This window comes from Terrapene carolina, unplaced genomic scaffold (genome assembly GCF_002925995.2).
Source record: "Terrapene carolina triunguis isolate 2854851 unplaced genomic scaffold, T_m_triunguis-2.0 Scaffold136, whole genome shotgun sequence".
Taxonomy (NCBI): domain Eukaryota; kingdom Metazoa; phylum Chordata; order Testudines; family Emydidae; genus Terrapene; species Terrapene triunguis.
The window spans coordinates 2974973-2995190 of NW_020664487.1; the positions used below are offsets into that span (position 1 = coordinate 2974973).

Here is a 20218-nt window from a genome sequence, read left to right on the forward strand (position 1 = left end):
TGCTGTATCCTTGCTTCGTCTGTTCAGTTCCTGGATGAATGAAATTGCTGCACATGGGCAGCATGAGTATAGAATCCTCTTAACAATGTAGCCCTTCTATTGCAATACAACTTGGTCTGTCAGTGGAAGTTCACTGTCATTAGCACTTTGGTTTGCATACTGCTACGTACCTTGAAGATATTTGAAACCTTCTTTCAGATTTGTTATAAATGAAATTTTACTGTGAGTTCATCATAAGAAGGTTTGTTTTCTGTATAATAACTGAGACGGTTGCTCAAAGGAAAGCTTTGATAACTCAGGCCTTTCCATTTAAAATGCCAAAGTTCTATTTTGTATGCACTGTTGTAGCCATGTTGGTCTCATGATATTAGAGACACAAGGTGGGTGAGGTAATATCTTTTATTGGACCAACTTCTTTCTATTGGTGAGAGAGACGAGCTTTGTAACTCACCCACCTTATCTCTCTAAAGTTCTATTTTGTCTTTTGTACCAATGGAAGCCCTGAATTTGGAAGAGTATCTTCTAAATAGTGAATGATCAATCAGCTGATGAAGCAGAGATGCACAACACTTATTGATTGGACTGGCTGAAATAATTTGAACTAGTTTCCTCAAATTCTTCATAGGTTTTTTGAGTTGTCATTTCAGCAAACCAAAGAAGTTACAATTATTTTAACATTTTCAAATATACTAGAAGCATAATTACTAAGGAAAACGTGCATTCTGTAGACCACTTTGCTCAAAATTCCAGGAAATCGAGGTATACATGTGTGTAAAAGCAATTCCACAGATTATACTTGTTACGAATCAAAAGCCTTTATTTTGTTGTTCAGCACAGTCTGAAAGAGTGTATGGGGAGAACCACTGCTCACCACATGATACGTAAAATATATTAATCTTTTTTACTGGAATGGAATTTCAGAGCTCTCCACTCTGCTGAAAACTTACATCATTTGAACTTAGAGAGACAAAGTGGGTGAGGTAATATCTTTTATTGGACCAACTTCTGTTGGTAAGAGCAACAAGCTTTTGAACTGCACAGAGCTCTTCCTCAGATCTGGGAAATGTACTGAGAGAGTCACAGCTAAATACAAGGTTCAACAGGTAGTTTAGCATAAGTAGTTAGCACACATTCTAAGGCACCATTCAAGGTAAACGCAAGCTCAGTTTGAAAAGACTATAAAGCATGTGAGATAATCAGAAAATCTAATTGCTGGATTGGCTCTAACCCTATAATTAAATAATAATACTAATGGAAATTTACCTTCCACCTTATTTTTCAATTTCACTAATCATAGGTAGTGTAAGAGACTCTTGATTTAAACATTGGCAGGCACAATGCAGAAGAAAAGCTTAAGCATTTATAGAAAGCAAAAATGTGGTTAATGCACCTACACAGATCCAAATTACAAAGAATTTTGAATCTGAAGCTTGAAAAAAGGACTTTTATACCTGGAAATTAAATGGCTGTGAATTACTTACAGTACACTGATCTGAAGACTTTTCCTTGTTTGTATCCAATAGCAATGAGGTGGATATTCAATAGCAAGTAGATGGATATTCTGGAATACTCTTGAAATTCTGCTAGTCGATCAGTATAAAATAATGCAATTATTCTGACTTTAGAAACCAGACTTCCATGGAAGAAACTCCCCTTTCCAACATTGGCCCTGATTCTGCAAAGACATGAGCACATGCTTAACTTTACTTATGCATTGTGAGAAGTACCATTGAAGTACACACATTTTTGCAGAAGCAAGTTGATGGAGTGTAATCTGTCAGGTGGTTCGGTTTTAAAATGAAAATCTGTTGTTTCAGCTATGTACTGTAATAATCATGGCAATCTTTCAGACTAACAGGGATGCCAAAGGAAAAATATGATCCTCCAGATCCTCGCAGAATTTACACCATCATGTCAGCAGAGGAGGTAGCCAATGGGAAGAAGTCTCACTGGGCAGAATTAGAAATCTCGGGTGAGTTTTTTCAAATCTTGGCATGGCTAAATTGCTGATTAGGAATAGCTCTTGAGGTATAGTAACACTGATATGAACTCTTTTCTTATAAAGATGCTCTGTTTCAGAGAAGGGAGAGAACATAATTAAAGAAAAACACTTCTAGGATCACTCAAGAAAATTTCCAGTTTAGCCTCAAAACACTGTCAAGTTTTGAGTTTGAATAGATTTGGTAAAAACTAACTTGCAAAAAGCAGGTTTGCTCCTGGTTTTTTTTCTTCTTTTCTTTCCATTTCTCCTTCCTACTCAAAATAAGTATTGGATGGTCATTTAAAACCTGTTAGTAACGAAATGTTGCAGATAAATTCTGCTGAGTGAGTTCAGTTCTTCGTCCTGGTGTATATTTCAGCACTTATTTAGGGTAAGAAATCAAAATTCCATTCTATTACCAGGAGTGGGATTTCCACATCTGATCTTTCCATGTAGCACATTAAAAGTGTACCCCTCCATTCCCTATGACTTGTGCCTATTGCCTTGACATAATAAAAAGCTGTTTGAAGACCTAGTTCTTTACATTTTCTCTTTTAGGTAGAGTGCGGTACTTAAGTACGTCACTTTGGTCACTGACTCACTTGACTGCTCTACACCTCAATGACAATAATCTTGTTCGCATTCCACCTGATATTGCCAAGCTCCATAATCTGGTTTACCTGGATCTATCATCCAACAAACTCAGAAGTTTACCAGCAGAACTAGGAAACATGGTATCTCTCAGGTGAGAAGCATTACCCTGGTTAACTTCCCAAGAGTCTGTCAATGATGCATATTTGAACAAGTGAACATGAACTTTGTCGTTCAACTTTCTGAATAGATTTTTCTGAAAAACTCTTAACAGACTTACAGTAATATAGACTTGCAAGGCAAATTAGTTTTATTTTTAAGGAATCCTCTGTAGCATTAAACCTCCAAATCCCTGAATGTTTTGTTTTGTTTTTTAAAGTATCCCCATATGTCTGGCTAATGTTTTACATGGATAATTCACTAATTACATTGAGCTAATGTCCGTTGCTACAAATGTTCAATGCTGGCTTTCAGCCAGCTTGCAAATAAAAAAACCCTTTCAACTAGCCATTGAGCCCACAAGTAGCACTTCTTCCCTTCCAAATAAAATGCTTACTCAGTTTAAAAAAAGATTTTTTTTCTTATCCCATTTAAGTGACCTTCAAAGGTCAGTACAAAAATTAATGTAATTTCATGCTGCCTAAACTTGAGACCTTGTGCATGTATGCTGTCTCCTTTCTCTGATGTATTTTGGTATTTAGTTCCTTATCTTTGAACTTAGAGATGTAAAAGGCTGTAATCTTATTTATAGAAAGTATAACCATTTTAAAACCAAAGTAGGCATCCCTCAAGAGTATCACAGCATATAACGTCATGAGAATGATCCTTCTAAAATGATGCTAATAAACTACTTTTTCATCTATTGCAGGGAATTGCTTTTAAATAACAATCTGTTACGGGTTTTGCCTTATGAACTTGGACGGCTCTTCCAGCTACAAACCCTAGGTTTGAAAGGTAAGTGCACTTCTAATAATTTTCCTGATGGATATTTTTGGGTTCTGTAGCTTTCCACGGTATTTTATAACTCCCTTCCAAAGTAAGTCATAGTCTAAATTTGTGGCATGCATGGCTGTTTCTGCTGTATTTGCTCCAGAGACCTTCTTTCTCCCATTCCTATAACAAAATTATACCTAATAAATAGAACTGTCTAAATTATACTAAAACATTATTTTATAATAAAAATTCTTATCCACATCAGATCTACTAACAGCTTTATTTAGATGACTCTATTGTTCTTGGAGAGAATAATTTTAACACTTAACTTGAAACAGAACAATTAAATTATAGAAAGCTACCAAATCAGTCTTTATGAATCTGGATACTCTTATTCCCATCCTGTGCAATGAGCAAGAAGGAGGAATTCACAATAATAGGTATGACAGACTGACTACCTGTGAGGACTGTAGAGGAGTTATTAAAAATGTTCTGATTGTAAGTTAATAACAATTTAGTCTGAATTCTAGTCTCCTAATAAACATCAATATTTACTCAGAAGATGTATAACTTTTTGGGAGGATATATAAAACAAAAAGCAGGCATTGCAGAGAACAGATCTGGACAAGAACCACGTTGTGGAAATTTCCCTTTTCTAGCAAAATAGTATTGCATGGTGTTCTGTTTGCACCCTGTCTTTGTCCAATAATATGATTACATTTTTACTTTAAAAAATATTCTCCTGCACATGTTCTACTGGAAGAATATTGCAGGTTCTCCATATGAAAATAATTCTGCATTCTTAAAAAATTCAATATATTGGCCTTCAATTTACAGGAGGCTGAGATGGCAAGAAAGATACTCTAGAAGGATTATGAATGCTTTTAGAAGGGGAGAGTAGATGAGTTTTCAGGGCTGTGAAGGTTGTTTTAGAAGAGCAAAAACTGGCTGACTAATTAAATAAAAATGCATATACTTCGCTGATAAAGAGAGTATGTATTACATTAGAGTTCGTATTTTGAGGACTTGCGTTTTTAGGGAAAAAATTCCCAAAACTTTCCGAATTTGGCAAAATGTCCTGCAGATTTCTAGTAACCCTATTCATAAATTTATTTATTTTTTGGTGGGGGGTTTTTTGTTTTGTTTTTTAAAAAACTTTGTTTAAAACTTGGTCTGTGTCCAAAGTTTGCTAATTTGGAAAATTAAGCAAAATGTGTTCGGCCAGATTTGAGATAAGCAAGGGTGAATGAAGTCTCCTATAGGATAGTAGCAAAAGACTGATCTTTGAAAGTTGAAACTCTGCAAGTAAAATACTCCACACTGGGCAGAAGAGCATTCTCTGGGTTTGAGGAAAAATCAGTTTTTCAGTTTGGCATAACTGTCAAACTATGCACTGTGCATACTCTATACGAAGTTTCAAAATCCTTGAGTCTGGGTGCTCTTGGGGAGAGATGCATTCTGCATGCATGCACAATTAGGAAGTGCATTGTGAGGCTGTTTCTCCTGAAACCTCTCTATTTTACCCAGAAATTGTTGGAAAGTATAATTGCTGGCTCTTATATTCAGTTCAGATTTTTGAAGCTTTTGGGCTTTGTAATATGAAATGCATGCAGCCTGGGAAAGCTTGAGAATGATATCAAGCATTTGCCTCAGCGAGACTTAACATTTGCCCCGGAGCAGTGCCCATCCACCTATGCATGTGTTTAATGGTGCAGTTTGAGTGTACATGTCATAGTGTATTGGTTCTCAAACTTTTGTACTGGTGACCCCTTTCACATAGCAAGCCTCTGAGTGTGATCCCCCCTTATAAATTAAACCCCCTTTTTTTATATTGAACATTATTATAAATGCTGGAGGCAAAGCGGGGTTTGGGGTGGAGGCTGACAGCTTGCAACCCCCCATGTAATAACCTCGCAACCCCCTGAGGGGTCACGACCCCCAGTTTGAGAACCCCGTCATAGTGGCACTGCACATTTTTGCTACAAGTAGCTTATCTGTGTCCTCGAACTGCCCATTTTGTCCTTCCCTCACTACTTTTAAAAAAAATAAATATCAGAAAACAATGTTTTTATGCAATAATTAAGTGCATAATTTCCAAATATAAAAACAAATGTTTTTAGCGAGTTTGAAGTAAAAACTATAAACCACTTAAGTTACTGCTCAGTTGAAATGAAATGAAAGTCTGCTATTATCTATGCTAGCTATTTCTATATCATCTATCATTATTATATTCTAGAATTATAGAAATTGGAAATGGAAAAGACCGAGTGGATCATCTTGTCCATCCCCTCCTAGGGGAACTATTCCTCCATTTCAGAAAAGTTCAGTTGCAGTGCAAGTTTTGATTCGGGTAGCTAATGATCACAGTTTTGTTCGGAATCTCTTTCAGGCAATCCTTTATCACAGGATATTCTCAGCCTGTACCAGGACCCAGATGGAACACGAAAGCTACTGAACTACATGCTTGACAATCTAGCAGGTAACACAGCCAAAAGTTTAGTTTGATATACATATCTAACTGCCAAACACTTTCACTTGTATTTGATAGCATTGAATTGAGGGTCTGAGTTTCTGAATCACTTCTAGCTGCTTTTATGTTACTGTCAAGTCCAGGGACTCCCGCCACTAAAATAACGAAATTGATATAGTAGTATTGTAACAGCTATAACTTGTGGTAGAGCATGAAGAAATCTAGCATCCTAGGTAACTGGATGGCTCAGGGTTTAGTATATGGAATATGGTGCTCTTTACCGCTAGATCACTGGTATGAGTCCAGAACTGACCAGTAATGACAAAAGGTTTTGGCTTCCTAAAGCTCTTCCTTGAAGGGATCTGCACATGCAAAAGAAGTTGGTGAGCATCAGTGTGCCCTAAATCTATAAAAACCTGCATAATTGTTGGCAGTCTCAGTAGAGACAAGGATTAATTTGACAAGGAACCAAACTATCCTTTCGTCCGGAGAGGTTGAGGTACGTTTGCTGGGTGACATGGGAAAGGCTTGCACAGTCACTGTCCTTGTTTTAGACCGGGGGTGGGCAAACTGTTTGGCCGGAGGGCCACATCGGGGTATGGAAATTCTATGGCGGTTCCATGAATGTTCAGGAAATTGGGGGTAGGGATGCAGGAGGGGGTGAGGGCTCTGGGTGGGGTGGGGCCAGAAATGAGAAGTTCAGGGTGCGGGAGGGAGCTCCAGGTTGGGGTGCGGGGGGTGAGGGTTCTGGGGTGGGGCTGGGGATGAGGGGTGCAGGACGGGGCTCCAGGCTGGGACCAAGGGGTTTGGAGGGCGGGAGGGGGTTCAGGGCTGTGTCAGGGGGTTGAGGTGGGGGAGGAGTGTGAGGGCTCCAGTTGGGGGTGCAGGCTCTGGGATGGGGCTGGGGATGAGGGGTTTTGGGGTACAGGAGTGTGCTCCGGGCTGGGACCAAGGGGTTTGGAGGGCGGGAGGAGGATCAGGGACTGGGCAGGCTGTTGGGGCACGGTGGGGGCTCAGGGGTGCAGACTCCGGGCGGCACTTACCACAAGCAGCTCCCGGAAGCATGTCCCTCCTCCGGCTCTGAGGCGCAACCAAGTGGCTCTTCGCCCTGCCCCGTCCGCAGGCACCACCCCTGTAGCTCCCATTGGCTGGGAACCATGGCCCCTGACCCTGACCCGCTCTCCTACTGGAGCTGAGGGCCGGATTAAATGGTCTGATGGGCCGGATGTGGCCTGCGGACTGTAGTTTGCCCACCCCTGCTTTAGACCTTATTAGTAAAAAGAGGGCTTCAGTTTCCTATTTTGGTATTTTTCACTCTTCTTATATTCAGATTGCAAGCAGCATGATTTCAAGTGCTCATAAACTTCAATCCAGAAATACCACTGTGATTAAGGATCTCACACATTTGTTTTAAATCCTGTTCTTATGGGGTTATAACTTAGCCACTCTTAATTCACTGCTAAATATTTTAGCTTGTGTCCAGTTTCCCCCCTTCTCCCTCCTCCAAATATTTGGACACAAACTGAAATAGAGGTTGGTTGTAGGTTTGTTTTATTTTTTTTAAGTATTTGGTGTATTTGAGAGATTTACTTTGTAGTCCTGTCTACAAACAGACTGTCTTTTTGAAGAAGCATTAAATACAAACCTTAGTAAGATTTACAGGGTCCTTTTGGTAAGACATTCTTTAAACATTAATGACTTCCCATAAATTTTCTTTAGTGCAGTTTGTTAGAAACTTCAGTTTATATGCAAATTGAATAAAGAAAAGTCAATCCATCACACCTGGACTTGACAGGTATGTGTTGTAAAATTATTACACACAATTTCCTCAATACCATTTTAAAAAAAGGCTTTTTTTTCTTGGACAAAGACCTTTGTAGTTTTATTGCCACTCATGCAGTACATGCAAACTGACTATGGCATAAATAAGGTCCCCAGGGAGAGGGATTTCAGTAACAATACCAGATGAGAAAATTTGGTCAACTTCACAGTGGGGCAGAAGTGTTTCAGAGACTGCCTTGTGATATATTAAGAGCAACAGAGGATTCCCAGGTGCTGAGAAACCACGGAGAAGCTATATGATTGCTGAATTTGCTATTTTATTGCACTTACAATTTTTAGGCCTTTTGTATGATGTTTCATACCCCTCTTTCTTTCCTTGAGCCTAGGAATTTCATGTGATTGGGGCATAGCTCGCTCCTCTCTGAGTTTGTCTAGCACACTATGGAGCAATGCTGCTGAGCCATCAGCTCGATTGTAAATTAAGATAGTGACTTACATTGATACTTAGAAACCCTAAATTAAATGAATCACTCTTGTAATTTCAGTTCATCCAGAGCAGCTGCCTTCAAGGCCGTGGATTACTTTAAAAGAACGAGACCAAATTCTGCCCTCAGGTAACTTTGTGGCCTGTCTCCCTCCTTTTCCGTCAATGCTTTGCTGACATTTGAAAAACACATCAAATGTTTGTCCTTAACAGTATTAAGCATAAGTTTTATGTCTTTAAAATTTGGGTCAGTCTAAAAATAATAGCATATTTTTAAACTTTCAACAATTTATTCGATGGCAAAGATCTATTTAGATTATTGCTAACTGACTGCAATAATCTCTAAATCATACAGAGAATTAAAGTTTAAAAAAAAAAAGCCGTGAACTGTTTTGGGTTCTTCCCTGTGCCAACAATGGCCCCCCTCTAGGTGTTTTGTGCCACCGGATGAGAAGAATACCACAGCCTCGCCTGTGCTTTTCACTTGGTGCAAAAGCAGTTACCTTCCCAAGGTCAGAGTTCAGTGTCTCCTAGGTGTACAGCCAGTGACTGCCCTGATAAGGCAGATACCGAATTCAGTTTGACTTAAACCAAGGAAACTTTCATGACCGTTTCACAGAAATAGTGAAAATCATAAAATAACTGCACACAAATACCACAGGCAACACCTCTAGACTGCTACTGAATGTAGTTCCAGAAGCTCTTGGATCTGTTTTTGTTTTCCTTTCCTTCTCTCTGCTCCCCTGGTCCTTCAGCTGCAATAGGACAAGCACAGGAATGCCTGGTACTGAAGTTAGTTTGGTGCCCTCTGCTGCTGCTTGTACTGAACTGCAAACATCCACTTTAAGAAAAAAAAAAAATTAAAAATGGAGCAGCTTTCCTTGGCCCAGTACAAGTTCCTCTCTCTCCTCCTTTTTTTTCTTGTTAATAAAATTGCTTGTTTTAGAACAAGAATACTTTTTTCTGTTCAAACTGAAATGCATTACGTTAGTGATAACACAGTAGGGTCTTCAGAGAATGATGTGGCTTCAGAATCACAGTATTGCACCAATGCCGTTAGTGTAGCGAATAATTAAGGCTGCCAGTGATTCTGTTAAGGTTTCTTTTTTTAATAACAGAGGTATAGTTGTAACTGTCCGTAATATGGATGGAACATTGTCAGTGTTTTCTCCAAAAAAGGTTATTCGTGACATTTCTGCTATATTTAGCCTTCTGCTGGGCATGCATACATCAACTTCCTGTGCTGTTTAACTTTTTTTAAAATTAATTAATCTCCTGCCTCCTTAAAGTAGCTAAAGCAATAGATATTAGCTCTTGGCTCAATTAGCAATCGTTTCAGCTATATTCCTTGCTTTTCCCAAACAAAAATCCTGTAGAGACCCTTGGCTCCTCCGGATTCTTGCTGAGTCACTAAAGTGCAAAACAAACCCTAAAATAGGGACCTGATTGACATATCGGTTGCATTTACAACTCCCATTGATGTCAGTGGGAGATGCATGTATGCACCGACCACTGTACTTTCTTTTAACAATAGTTGTTTCCAGGTTTCAGTATGCCCAAAATGAGTAATAGTGCAAACGTAGGCTAAGCAACTAAGAACTCTGCGAACAGTTACCTTTTCCACAAACAGATGCATAATTTGCACATGCAAGTGAGAGGTGCTTTTTCCCAGAGTTTAGCCTTGTATGCCAGTTGTTGGCTCAAAGGACTCCAGTTAATTAAACTCTTAGGGGAAAAACCCAGTGCTCTTATTGAGATATTGACTTACTCTCCAACACAGGGGATGTAAGATACAATAATAGGTAACTGAAGAAAAAATACTATGTTTTATCTATATTCATCAGTAATCCCCTCTTATGTTTCCTCCTAGCTTCATTCACAGTTATGTGTTACAATGTGTTATGTGATAAATATGCCACCCGGCAGCTATATGGCTACTGCCCGTCCTGGGCATTAAATTGGGAGTATAGAAAAAAGGGAATCATGGAAGAAATCGTGAACTGGGATGCAGATATCATTAGTCTTCAGGTAACAGTAACAAAACAACAATTTTTTGGCTTTTATCTGAAAACAGAATACCACCTTTTGAGCCAATATTCTGTTCAAAGCATTTTATCCTAACTGTTAGTGGTGAACCTCAAAGTGTTCGTTACAGAATGTGTGCATAGTTGCCTTGTTGTAATTTTAAAATGATAGAAAACTAGCTAAACTAATACATAACTTGCATTAGAATTTCTGCTTATTACCTATAAGCCTCCTAAATATTTTACTACTTGGGTTGTTGTACATCAACAGGCTTTACTGAGTAAAGGAAGAAATTGTGTTTTAACCAAAAAGCTGTTTTCTCCAATCTCCTGTTGTGACTCCTATCCAGTGTAGCACTTGTGTATATGCTTAACTTCAAGCATGTGAGCAGTCCAGTTGAAATCAAAGGGGACTACACACACGCTTAAAAGTTAAGCCGTGATCCGCTGAATTGGCACATATGTTGCTATCATGTTGGTAGGAGTTTATCCTAAGCGTTGAGTACAGTTAAGTGGTGCTGGCTTTAAAGATGATCTACTTTTTGTTTTTAAACAAGATATAGTGTTTTATAAGAATAAAAACCATCACCCAGGAGGAAGAGAATAGATGCTTGAATTAAAAAGCTGACACAAGCTGAGTAGCAGTGGTGTTTGGTGTCCAAGAAAATACATTGGTCTAGAATGGGGAGAACCCTTCAGTAAAAGAGAGCTCACCAAGCCAAACACTAATGGCTGCTGCATACTAAGAATTTGTAACCTAGGAGACTATCCACTTTTTAGCTGTCAAAAACAACTGGTGTGGTTTTCTGTTGATGTTCAGGACAACTTCTCAAAATACGCCTGCCACTTTTCCTTCTTAAAACATCCTTTTAATTTTGATTTCCCGGCATCTCAATCTGTTTATCATACATCAGACAACTAGTCTAAAATGTGATATAATGTTCTGTGTAAGCAACATAAATGTGTGGTTTTGGCAACAAGTTATTTGGCATCATATGCTTGTATTGGTTGTGTACATAGAGTGGTGGGAGCATTTACTTATTTTATTAACCTGTCACTGATTTTCTTCATTGTAATGTTAACTGTATTCAATTCCAGGAAGTGGAAACAGAGCAATACTTCACCCTCTTTCTGCCAGCATTAAAAGAGCGTGGATATGATGGATTTTTTTCTCCAAAGTCACGTGCCAAAATCATGTCTGAGCAGGAGAGAAAGCATGTGGATGGCTGTGCAATATTCTTCAAAACTGAAAAGTAAGGGGCAGCTTCACAGATATCTTCTTTTTTTATAAATGGAAAGAATCAAACCGCAGCCCTGGAAACATTTTTCCTTAAGTCTGAAAAAAATTAATGAAACTATCAGTTTGCTGCAATGGGTGGCAACCAAATTAGTATGCTGGAAAGCTAAAAATTGAAATTAATGTGAAGTACATTTTTTTTCATTGTCAAACAACAGAGTTGTGCTTCTGTTAGTGGTGTACTTACAATGGTACCTTTCCATTCACTTTGCAGATTATACACAAAATATTCCCCTCCAAGAAAGGGATATGAACTGAATTAATGGAATAGCTTCACTATATTGATACTAAGTTTCTAAAATCTACATACTATACAGGCAAAGACAGAGATTTTTACATCTAGAGGTTTGTTGCAGGCATAGGCCCACCGTCTGTATTCTGACTATAAAGTGGGTACACTTTTGTAATCTCTGTTTTGTGAAGAGAGCTATAGTTTTGTGCTGTAAATACCAGAAACTGTAGGTCGGGTGGGGAAAGCAGTGCTGTACGCAGTCCTTTTCCTCCTTGTACAAAATCTCATGATCATTTGCCAATCTTGCATCAATGACACTTTATTCTCTCTGATTTATAGTGTGCTGGTGGTTATAACCTGCTGTAATTTAAGGCTATGTGATGCTTCCATTGTAACTCCAATTCATACCTTTTAAAAAAAAGAAAATAGTTTGCCTTTTTGGGTTGAAATGTTCCTCGTTTGGAATGGTTCAGGTAGTTTTGGATAAGGGTTGTCTGTGAGGGATGGATGCACAGAGACACTAAGAACAAACCTCAACACATCTCTACCATGACACCTATAAGAAATCAGAGCCATCATAGAATTGTCTATCTGACCCTACATGTAGTCAACTTTCCTAGCTATAGTTTAAACAAAACAAACCTCTGAAAATAAATTGTACATATTTTACCTCATCCATTCTTCATTTTTCCCTTGCCTTTTTTAGGTTGTATGCTTTTGGGGGCAAGAACAGTCTTTTTTAGAGTATCTGAGTGTGAGTGAGACAATAGGCCCCTGATCTCATTTGGCACCTTTGGGAACTATACAGAGAATAATAAATTGGATGTTTATGGTAAACTTTAAAATGTTTTTAATGCAACTGCCTACTTATGGATAATGCTGTCCACATTTGCTGTGTGTTTTGTCTTTACTTTTTACATTGGTGGGGTTTTTTTGTTGTTGTTTGTTTTTTACAGATTTACATTGGTGCAGAAGCACACAGTGGAGTTTAACCAGGTGGCAATGGCTAACTCTGAAGGATCAGAAGCTATGTTAAACAGAGTGATGACAAAGGACAACATTGGAGTTGCTGTGGTGTTAGAGGTGCACAAAGAATTATTTGGAGCAGGTCAGTATAACCACCACTGATATCCTATGTATTGATAATGGGCAGTATTTGTTCAGATGTAATTTTTTTATAAGTGAATTGCTCCTCTGTAGACCAGTCGTGTAAGATATTACTGCATATAAGATTCTTGGCCAAATATTTGCAACGGAGCCCTGTGCAGTAGACTACTTCGATGAAAGCTCTTATAAAGTGGAAAGTTTCTTGGTCACTCTGAGATTAGATATGACACAAGTTGTTTTGAAAAATATATTTTTACTGTTTCACATCAAGAAGTTTTAACAGGAGCGTCAGGCATTTGGTATTCTACTCAAGATTCTCATTCTTCCCTACTTTGATTTTACTTTACTTTTCCCCAGGCAGGAGTACAGACCTCTCTCCCAATAGCTGTTAGTGCTGTTCAACTTTTCATCCTGATGTCTCTTTCCTCTTCATTTAATCCTTCACGGCGTCTCTGTGGCAGTGCTGATGTTCCTAACTGGTTATCAAACAGTTTTTTAATAAAGGATGATTAATTAGTGATGTCTCACAAATGTCATTCAAAGAATCACATGGCTCTTTTTTGTCACCTTCCAATTTTGTGGCCTTTTTTATATAGCCCTGAAATTAGTAGGCAGTCTCTAATTGCAATACAGGAAGAGTCTTTTAACTTCATCTCCTATCTAGTCTGTAGTCTCCGTCCTTAGGGAAGTAAAAGCCCTAGCTGTACTGTTTCAGCAATAGAACTCTTACTGCATGACCCTAATCAGGAGCTTGGCCTTTTCTTAGCGAACAAATTGCTATACCAATAGGCAAGAACCAGTCTGAAAAACTTCTGCGTTCCTATGTTAAAACACTGAATGGTGAGGAATTTTAGGTGGCTTTCTGTGCTTCAATTTTATTCTATTAAGAGAACCCAAAATTCAGATGGCTCCCTTCTAGTAGTTGGGGATTGATAATTTTTCAGGGTAGCAGTAGGTCTGACAATTTATCCCGTTGAGGGGGAAGGTGCAAGTTATGATGTTAGCAGTAGGGGTGAGTTGCCAAGGGTACACAGTTCCCAAGCAGTGTATTCCATAGACAGTCTGCTCTCTCACAGAAGTGGTGGTATACAACACAGCAGTGGTTATTGCACTGCTAAATAGGTAAGTAATTTTGTCACTGCTGTTGTTTGAGCGTTTATCTGCTGCTGTGAGTAATTCACATAATTGTACCAGTGTTTGGAAGACATAGCATGAATTATAGGTGACACTTTAATTTAGTATCCTTTTTTTTTTAGTACCCTTAGAAGGAGTTGTTTTAATTCTCTCAGATTAGACAGTCAACAGTCTTTCCAGGCACCATTTGCCTCATATATTCAAAAGTTTGTATTATGAGACCTGTAACCAAATAAAGTTAATGTGAAACAAAATGCATTGCTAGTGTGGGATAGAGCTTTATTTGATTTGTTGCTAGACTTACCTTTTTTTCCAGTTGTGAAAGTAGGAGTATTTCTTTTCTATTTATCTACATTTCTAGCTGATACAGGAGTGGCAGAAATTTTGTGTTATCATTTGTAACGAGGTGGAATTGAATACATTCACCTAATTGACTTCTTAATAAAAACTTCTTTTAATCCAGGTATGAAGCCGCTTCATGCCGTGGACAAACAGCTGCTTATTGTGGCAAATGCCCACATGCATTGGGACCCTGAATACTCAGATGTAAAACTCATTCAGACTATGATGTTTGTCTCAGAACTGAAAAATGTCCTTGAGAAAGCCTCCATCAGGCCTGGCAGTCCAACAGCAGATCCTAATTCTATCCCTCTGGTGCTGTGCGCGGATCTTAACTCACTGCCCGATTCAGGTATTTAGAAATGGTTCATCACGTTCACTATTGTCTTTGTTCACTTTTGATTTTTATTAGAATGTTTGAGTCAGCCTTCCACCCGACATTTGTATGGTATGCCAGTATATCCATTATTAATTATTATTATTATTATTATTATTATTATGGAAAGCTTTCTTAATAAAATCCATTTGTGGTTCAAAATTCCCAAACCAGTTAATATAACTCCTCTATTTGAGCTGATATCAAATACTTTTCAGTATGTTAGCACTTTAAATATTGGTCATGCGCAAGATTTGGTAAATATTGAGTATAATAAAAAAAGCATAAAAAGATCTAGGGTTGATATATTTCAACTCAAGTTTGATATAGTAGTAGTAATTATTATGTATCAGAAGCGTGGTATGCCTGTTTTAGACTAAGAGCTTGAGGAGTGTTAATATTTAGGAATTCGGAGTTCATGGTTTATTGCACTCTGGGTGAAAAGCTGACAAAATAAAATGAGGGCAGAAACTTGAGATGAATATACTGTAGTACTTCTGATATTTAACTCTGTAATCAAGGAGAAATATACAAGAAAACTTACTTAGTGCTGGCTGCCACTTTACGGTTAGTATTCTTACTGTGCTCAGGGTTTTGAAATGCTTATGCTGTCAAAGCTGGCGGTGAGCCCTTTCATTATATAGATGCACTCAGGAAGTCAGACCTCACTAAAGGTGACTTAAAAAAGAAAAAACTGGCGCGCGCACGTGCACACACACACTCTCTCTCTCTGTCTCTCATGTGGAGACCATGATCTTTCAACGTGGTTCTTAACCTAAAGGCAGGGTAGGCAACCTATGGCACGTGTGCCGATTTTCAGTGGCACTCACGCTACCTGGGTCCTGGCCACTAGTCTGGGGGACTCTGCATTTTAATTTTATTTTAAATGAAGCTTCTTAAACATTTTAAAAACCTTATTTACTTTACATACAACAATAGTTTAGTTATATCTTATAGACGTGTAGAAAGAGACCTTCTAAAAATGTTAAAATGTATGACTGGCATGCAAAACCTTAAACCTTCATTAGAATAAATGAAGACTCGGCACACCACTTCTGAAAGGTTGCCAACCCCTGACCTAAGGTATTTAAATACTGTGCATGTTGTGTTTCAATAATTAATTAAAACAACTAATTGCATCTTTGTTTTGCAAACAGGTGTTGTGGAGTACTTAAGCAATGGCATAGTAGCTGACAACCATAAGGACTTCAAAGAGCTGCGTTACAATGAGTGTCTCATGAACTTCAGCGGCAGTGGAAAAAATGGGGCTTCTGAAGGAAGAATCACGCATGGCTTCCAGCTCAAGAGCGCCTATGAAAACAACTTGATGCCTTACACCAATTACACCTTTGATTTCAAAGTAAGGGGTGATCTACTGAATTTAATTTCTCTTGGACTGAAATTTACCGTGAGAATTACCATGCTGGATCAGACCCAAGGTCCATCTAGTCCTCTGTCCTGTCTGTGAGAGTGGCCAGCATTAGATGCTTCAGAGGAAGGTGAAAGAATCTTGTAGCAGGCAGATGTGGGATAATCTGCCCCTCCAGCATTAGGTGTTATCCTAATCTCAAATACTTAAAGGTGGGCTTAATCCGTGAAGCTAGAGTCTAAATACCCCTTCCAGAATTCTGGATGTTCTTGTTACCCATATAAATGTCCAATCTCTTCCTGAATCAAGCCAAGTTACTGACCTCAATGACATTCCGTGGGCAGTTAGTTTCAGAGTCTAATTACATGTTGTGTGAAAAAGTACTTTTACAGGCTTTGAATTTGTTACCTTTTAATTTAATTGAAAGTTTGCTTGTTCTTGTGTTATGAGACAGTTTGCTCCAGCATCTTTTATTCTGACAGCTCAATCTCTGCTAGCACCTCATTTTTATGACCAACAAAGAGTGGGTTTGGAACAGGTATCTCACCAACATCTTTGGTGGTAAACACTGATACAAATAAATCATTTTAGCTTCTCACTGATTTCCATATCTTAATTGCACTCTCTAATCTGGTGTTCCAGCAACCTTCGATTGTTTGTTTCACAGGCTTCCTGCTTCTGATATTTTTACAGAATTTCTTGTTGTTATACCTGTTATCTATTTGCTCTTTGAATTCCATCTAATCCCTCTGAATTTCCTTCTTGCCTATTGCCTACTGTAGTTATGCTTCTTTTAATACTTTATTAGGTGTAGGTTTCCAAATTTTGAAGGACATCAACTTGTCTTGAATAATCTCTTGGACCTTGCTATCGAGTCATACTGGCTTACCACTCACCTTTCTGCTTCTCTTCTTGTTCAGCACCGCATGTATGCCTTTTGAGACTGTTCTGTCCTTATGTAACATCCAGGACAAATCTAAGGATTTTGTTTTCTTTACTTTTGATTTTGCAGCCTTTTTGACTGGTCCCTTCATTTTATTGCCTTCTCTCTTTTCTAAAGTTTAGTGTCACTGTGTTTGTTTGCTTTTTGGTACCATCCTTCCCCTTAGATTGTTGAATTTAATTATATTATGGTCGCTATTATTTGGAGGCTCAGCTATTACTACTTGAATCGACTTCTTTTGTGAGATGTTCAGGTATCTCGATTAAGAAACAGTACAATGAGGATGGAGGGAGAGTACATTTCTAGAGGATTGAAAAAATTGCTTCTGAACGTGCATAGTTGGCATCTAAGAGCTTGTCTACCTTACCCGCTGGATCGACAGGTAGCGATCGATCCAGCAGGGGTCGATTTATCACGTCAAGACTAGCGCTCTCCCATCGACTCTGGTACTCCACCAGGGCAAGAGGCACAGGCGGAGTCGACGGGAGAGCGTCAGCCTTTGACTTACCGCAGTGAAGACACTGTGGTGAGTAGATCTAAGTACGTAGACTTCAGCTACCTGAATAACATAGCTGAAGTTGCGTAACTTAGATCTTTCCCCCCCTCCACAGTGTAGACCAGACCTAAGACTTTGACTATAACTTAAGGTCCATGTCTTTGTGATGAGGAAGATGGAATAGTTCCTCTACCCAGCCTCCTGGGTGCAGGGGTTAAGGCGGTTGTATTAGCTGGTGGTTTGACTATGTCCGCTATGAATGGCGAAGGGCTTTCCCCCAAAAACTGCCTTATTAGGGACAGGAAAAACTTCTTCATGATGTCTGGTCAGTGTTTGCTCCATTTTGCAATAGTCTGGAAATTCTAAGCTCATGTAAAAAACTTCAAATTGAGTTACTTCATCTTATCAATAACTTTGCAAAGTTACAGTCATCAAAATGTAGCCAAGTGTGCTTCCACCCTGTTAATGCAGCCTTCAGAAAACTGTCTCCAGCCAAACAGTAGCAACCACAAAAAGGGAAATGTGTCCGTTCACGTCCAGTAAGGAACTATTTAAATACTAAAATTATGCACAGATAATATATTTTAAAGTAAATTAAATGTAAAATATGTTCATTGACTGGTAATGCAGAGTTAAAATAAAAAAGTAAAGATATTTAGAAAGACAGCACTAATCTGGCCACATGAATTGTAAAAACATGCTTTTCACATCAAGGAGTGGGAGCTAGCAAGCGTGTACAGCTGTGCCAAATACATTTTAGGACAATGTTAAACTATAACTTGTGACCTGTCCTCGTTTTAACAGACTGTTTCTCTCTCCCTTTAGGGTGTGATTGACTACATTTTCTATTCCAACACTCATATGAACGTGCTTGGTGTCCTGGGGCCTTTAGATCCTCAGTGGCTGGTTGAGAACAACATCACTGGGTGTCCACACCCTCACATCCCTTCAGACCACTTCTCACTGTTAACACAGCTCGAACTCCATCCTCCGCTCCTGCCTCTTGTCAACGGTGTACACTTACCTAACAGGAGGTAGTGGAGCCCTGCCCCTTTGAGGGCTGGGACCTGTTGTTATGGACCTGTACAGTTGTAAATCAAAGTATGTAGGAGTGAAGTATGGCCAACCTTGAGCTGCTTCTTCAAGCTCCTTTCATTGTGTGTTTTGATATGAGATTTTGCACATTTTGGTGCATGTTGGTATCATTTGGCACTAGGGCTGGAACCAAAGTATTATTCCCTTTCCAGGATTTTAATTTAATTTTTAAACTGGTCAGCTTATTGTTTCATTAGGAAGCTGTGTTTGTAAAATGGGCAAATCCGATTCACAACTTGCATCGTAATCTATTTAAAATGAATGCTTTCTTCCAAATCACAGCACAACAAACCCTCCTTTTTTTAAAAAGAAAAAATAGACTGATAAGTACAACACTTCAATCTGTTTCAGTTGTAAGGGAGAATAATTAGAAATACTATTTTACTGAACTCAAAATGGAGATCTGGGTTCTGCATCCAAAATTAATTTTGCACATTAGCAAAGCACTTAATATTTAACTGTAAATTATTAACAGTATAACCCTCCCCCCACATCTAGCTAATACTGGAAAACCAAAAATGGTTGCATATACATATTGAAGGGCTAAATCATCTCCTGGTGCAACTCCATTGACTACAATGGAATTATGCCATCAGAGAATTTGGACCTGAGCATTTAATGCCACATAGAACTCTTGGTTGGCGGACAACATGGTGGTAACTTTCTTGGAGCTCTTTTTTTGGTTAAGAAATTCAGGAATTCAAACGGATGGCCTGTTTTGAGAGGTCTAACTGAGAAATCTCCCTACTTTGACAAACCATGATGGGAAACTTCTGCAATGTAGGTTGGGAACAGGATTTAGAAGCATAAAATTAAGAAATTGCACTCAAAAAATCAGCTGCAAGTTTTCTTATTGGTGAGTTCTGGAAGAGCAAATACGTTCCAACTCAATCTATAGGTTCCCGTTTCTAATGTTCAATTGCAAAAATGATAAACTTTGGATTGGAGGTACTGGTTAAGCTAAGGTACAGGAAAAAAAACCCTCTGGAAATGATCTTACTTCTATCTCCAAAGTGAAGGTTAAATAGCTGTCTAGGTGCTTTTTTGTGTGTCGGGGGGAGAGTGGTAGCCATAATCATTCCTTGGATTATTTTTTCCTGACCCTAGTTGCCAAATAGCCATCGTATGCTTTTAATACTTTGTTTTTGTTTTCAGTCCAGGTTGAATTAAAAAGCTGCTGGTTCATTCCCAACTGTTAACGCTCTTTAGCTGTGTTGGAAATCTTTCTTTTTACGCTCTAAGGGGCCAGTTCAAAACGTTGTGCCTCAAGAGGCAGTAAACATAATGCAATTTTCTGAAAGAAATTGGTTGGCTGCTTAATGTTTAAAAAATATATATATGGCACCGTAATAGGAAAAGGTTGTGTCTGTGTTTTTAAGTTTTTCTTTATTCTGCTTTTTTGCTGCTATAAGATTTTCTTGAATTTATATTTTAAACTTTTCATGCACTTTACTGTTTCTAGTCTCAAAATGTGATATTTTTAATAAAAAAGAATTTTTCCATTTATGTGAATGAAATTTTTAAACAGATAAATAGCCTATATTTATGTCTCATTCATAGATTTA

General features: G+C 38.5%; 1 protein-coding gene across 1 annotated transcript; it reads left to right on the forward strand.

The window, feature by feature from the left end:
* Positions 1-1853: 1853 nt before the first annotated feature.
* On the forward strand, positions 1854-19451 carry CNOT6L (CCR4-NOT transcription complex subunit 6 like). The gene is made up of 11 exons (XM_024199918.3): positions 1854-1972; positions 2540-2726; positions 3441-3526; positions 5895-5984; positions 8303-8371; positions 10112-10269; positions 11364-11518; positions 12751-12902; positions 14499-14726; positions 15908-16110; positions 18384-19451. The coding sequence occupies exons 1-11, from the start codon at positions 1861-1863 to the stop codon at positions 18594-18596; spliced, it is 1653 nt and encodes a 550-aa protein (XP_024055686.1). The 5' UTR covers positions 1854-1860; the 3' UTR covers positions 18597-19451.
* Positions 19452-20218: the final 767 nt, after the last annotated feature.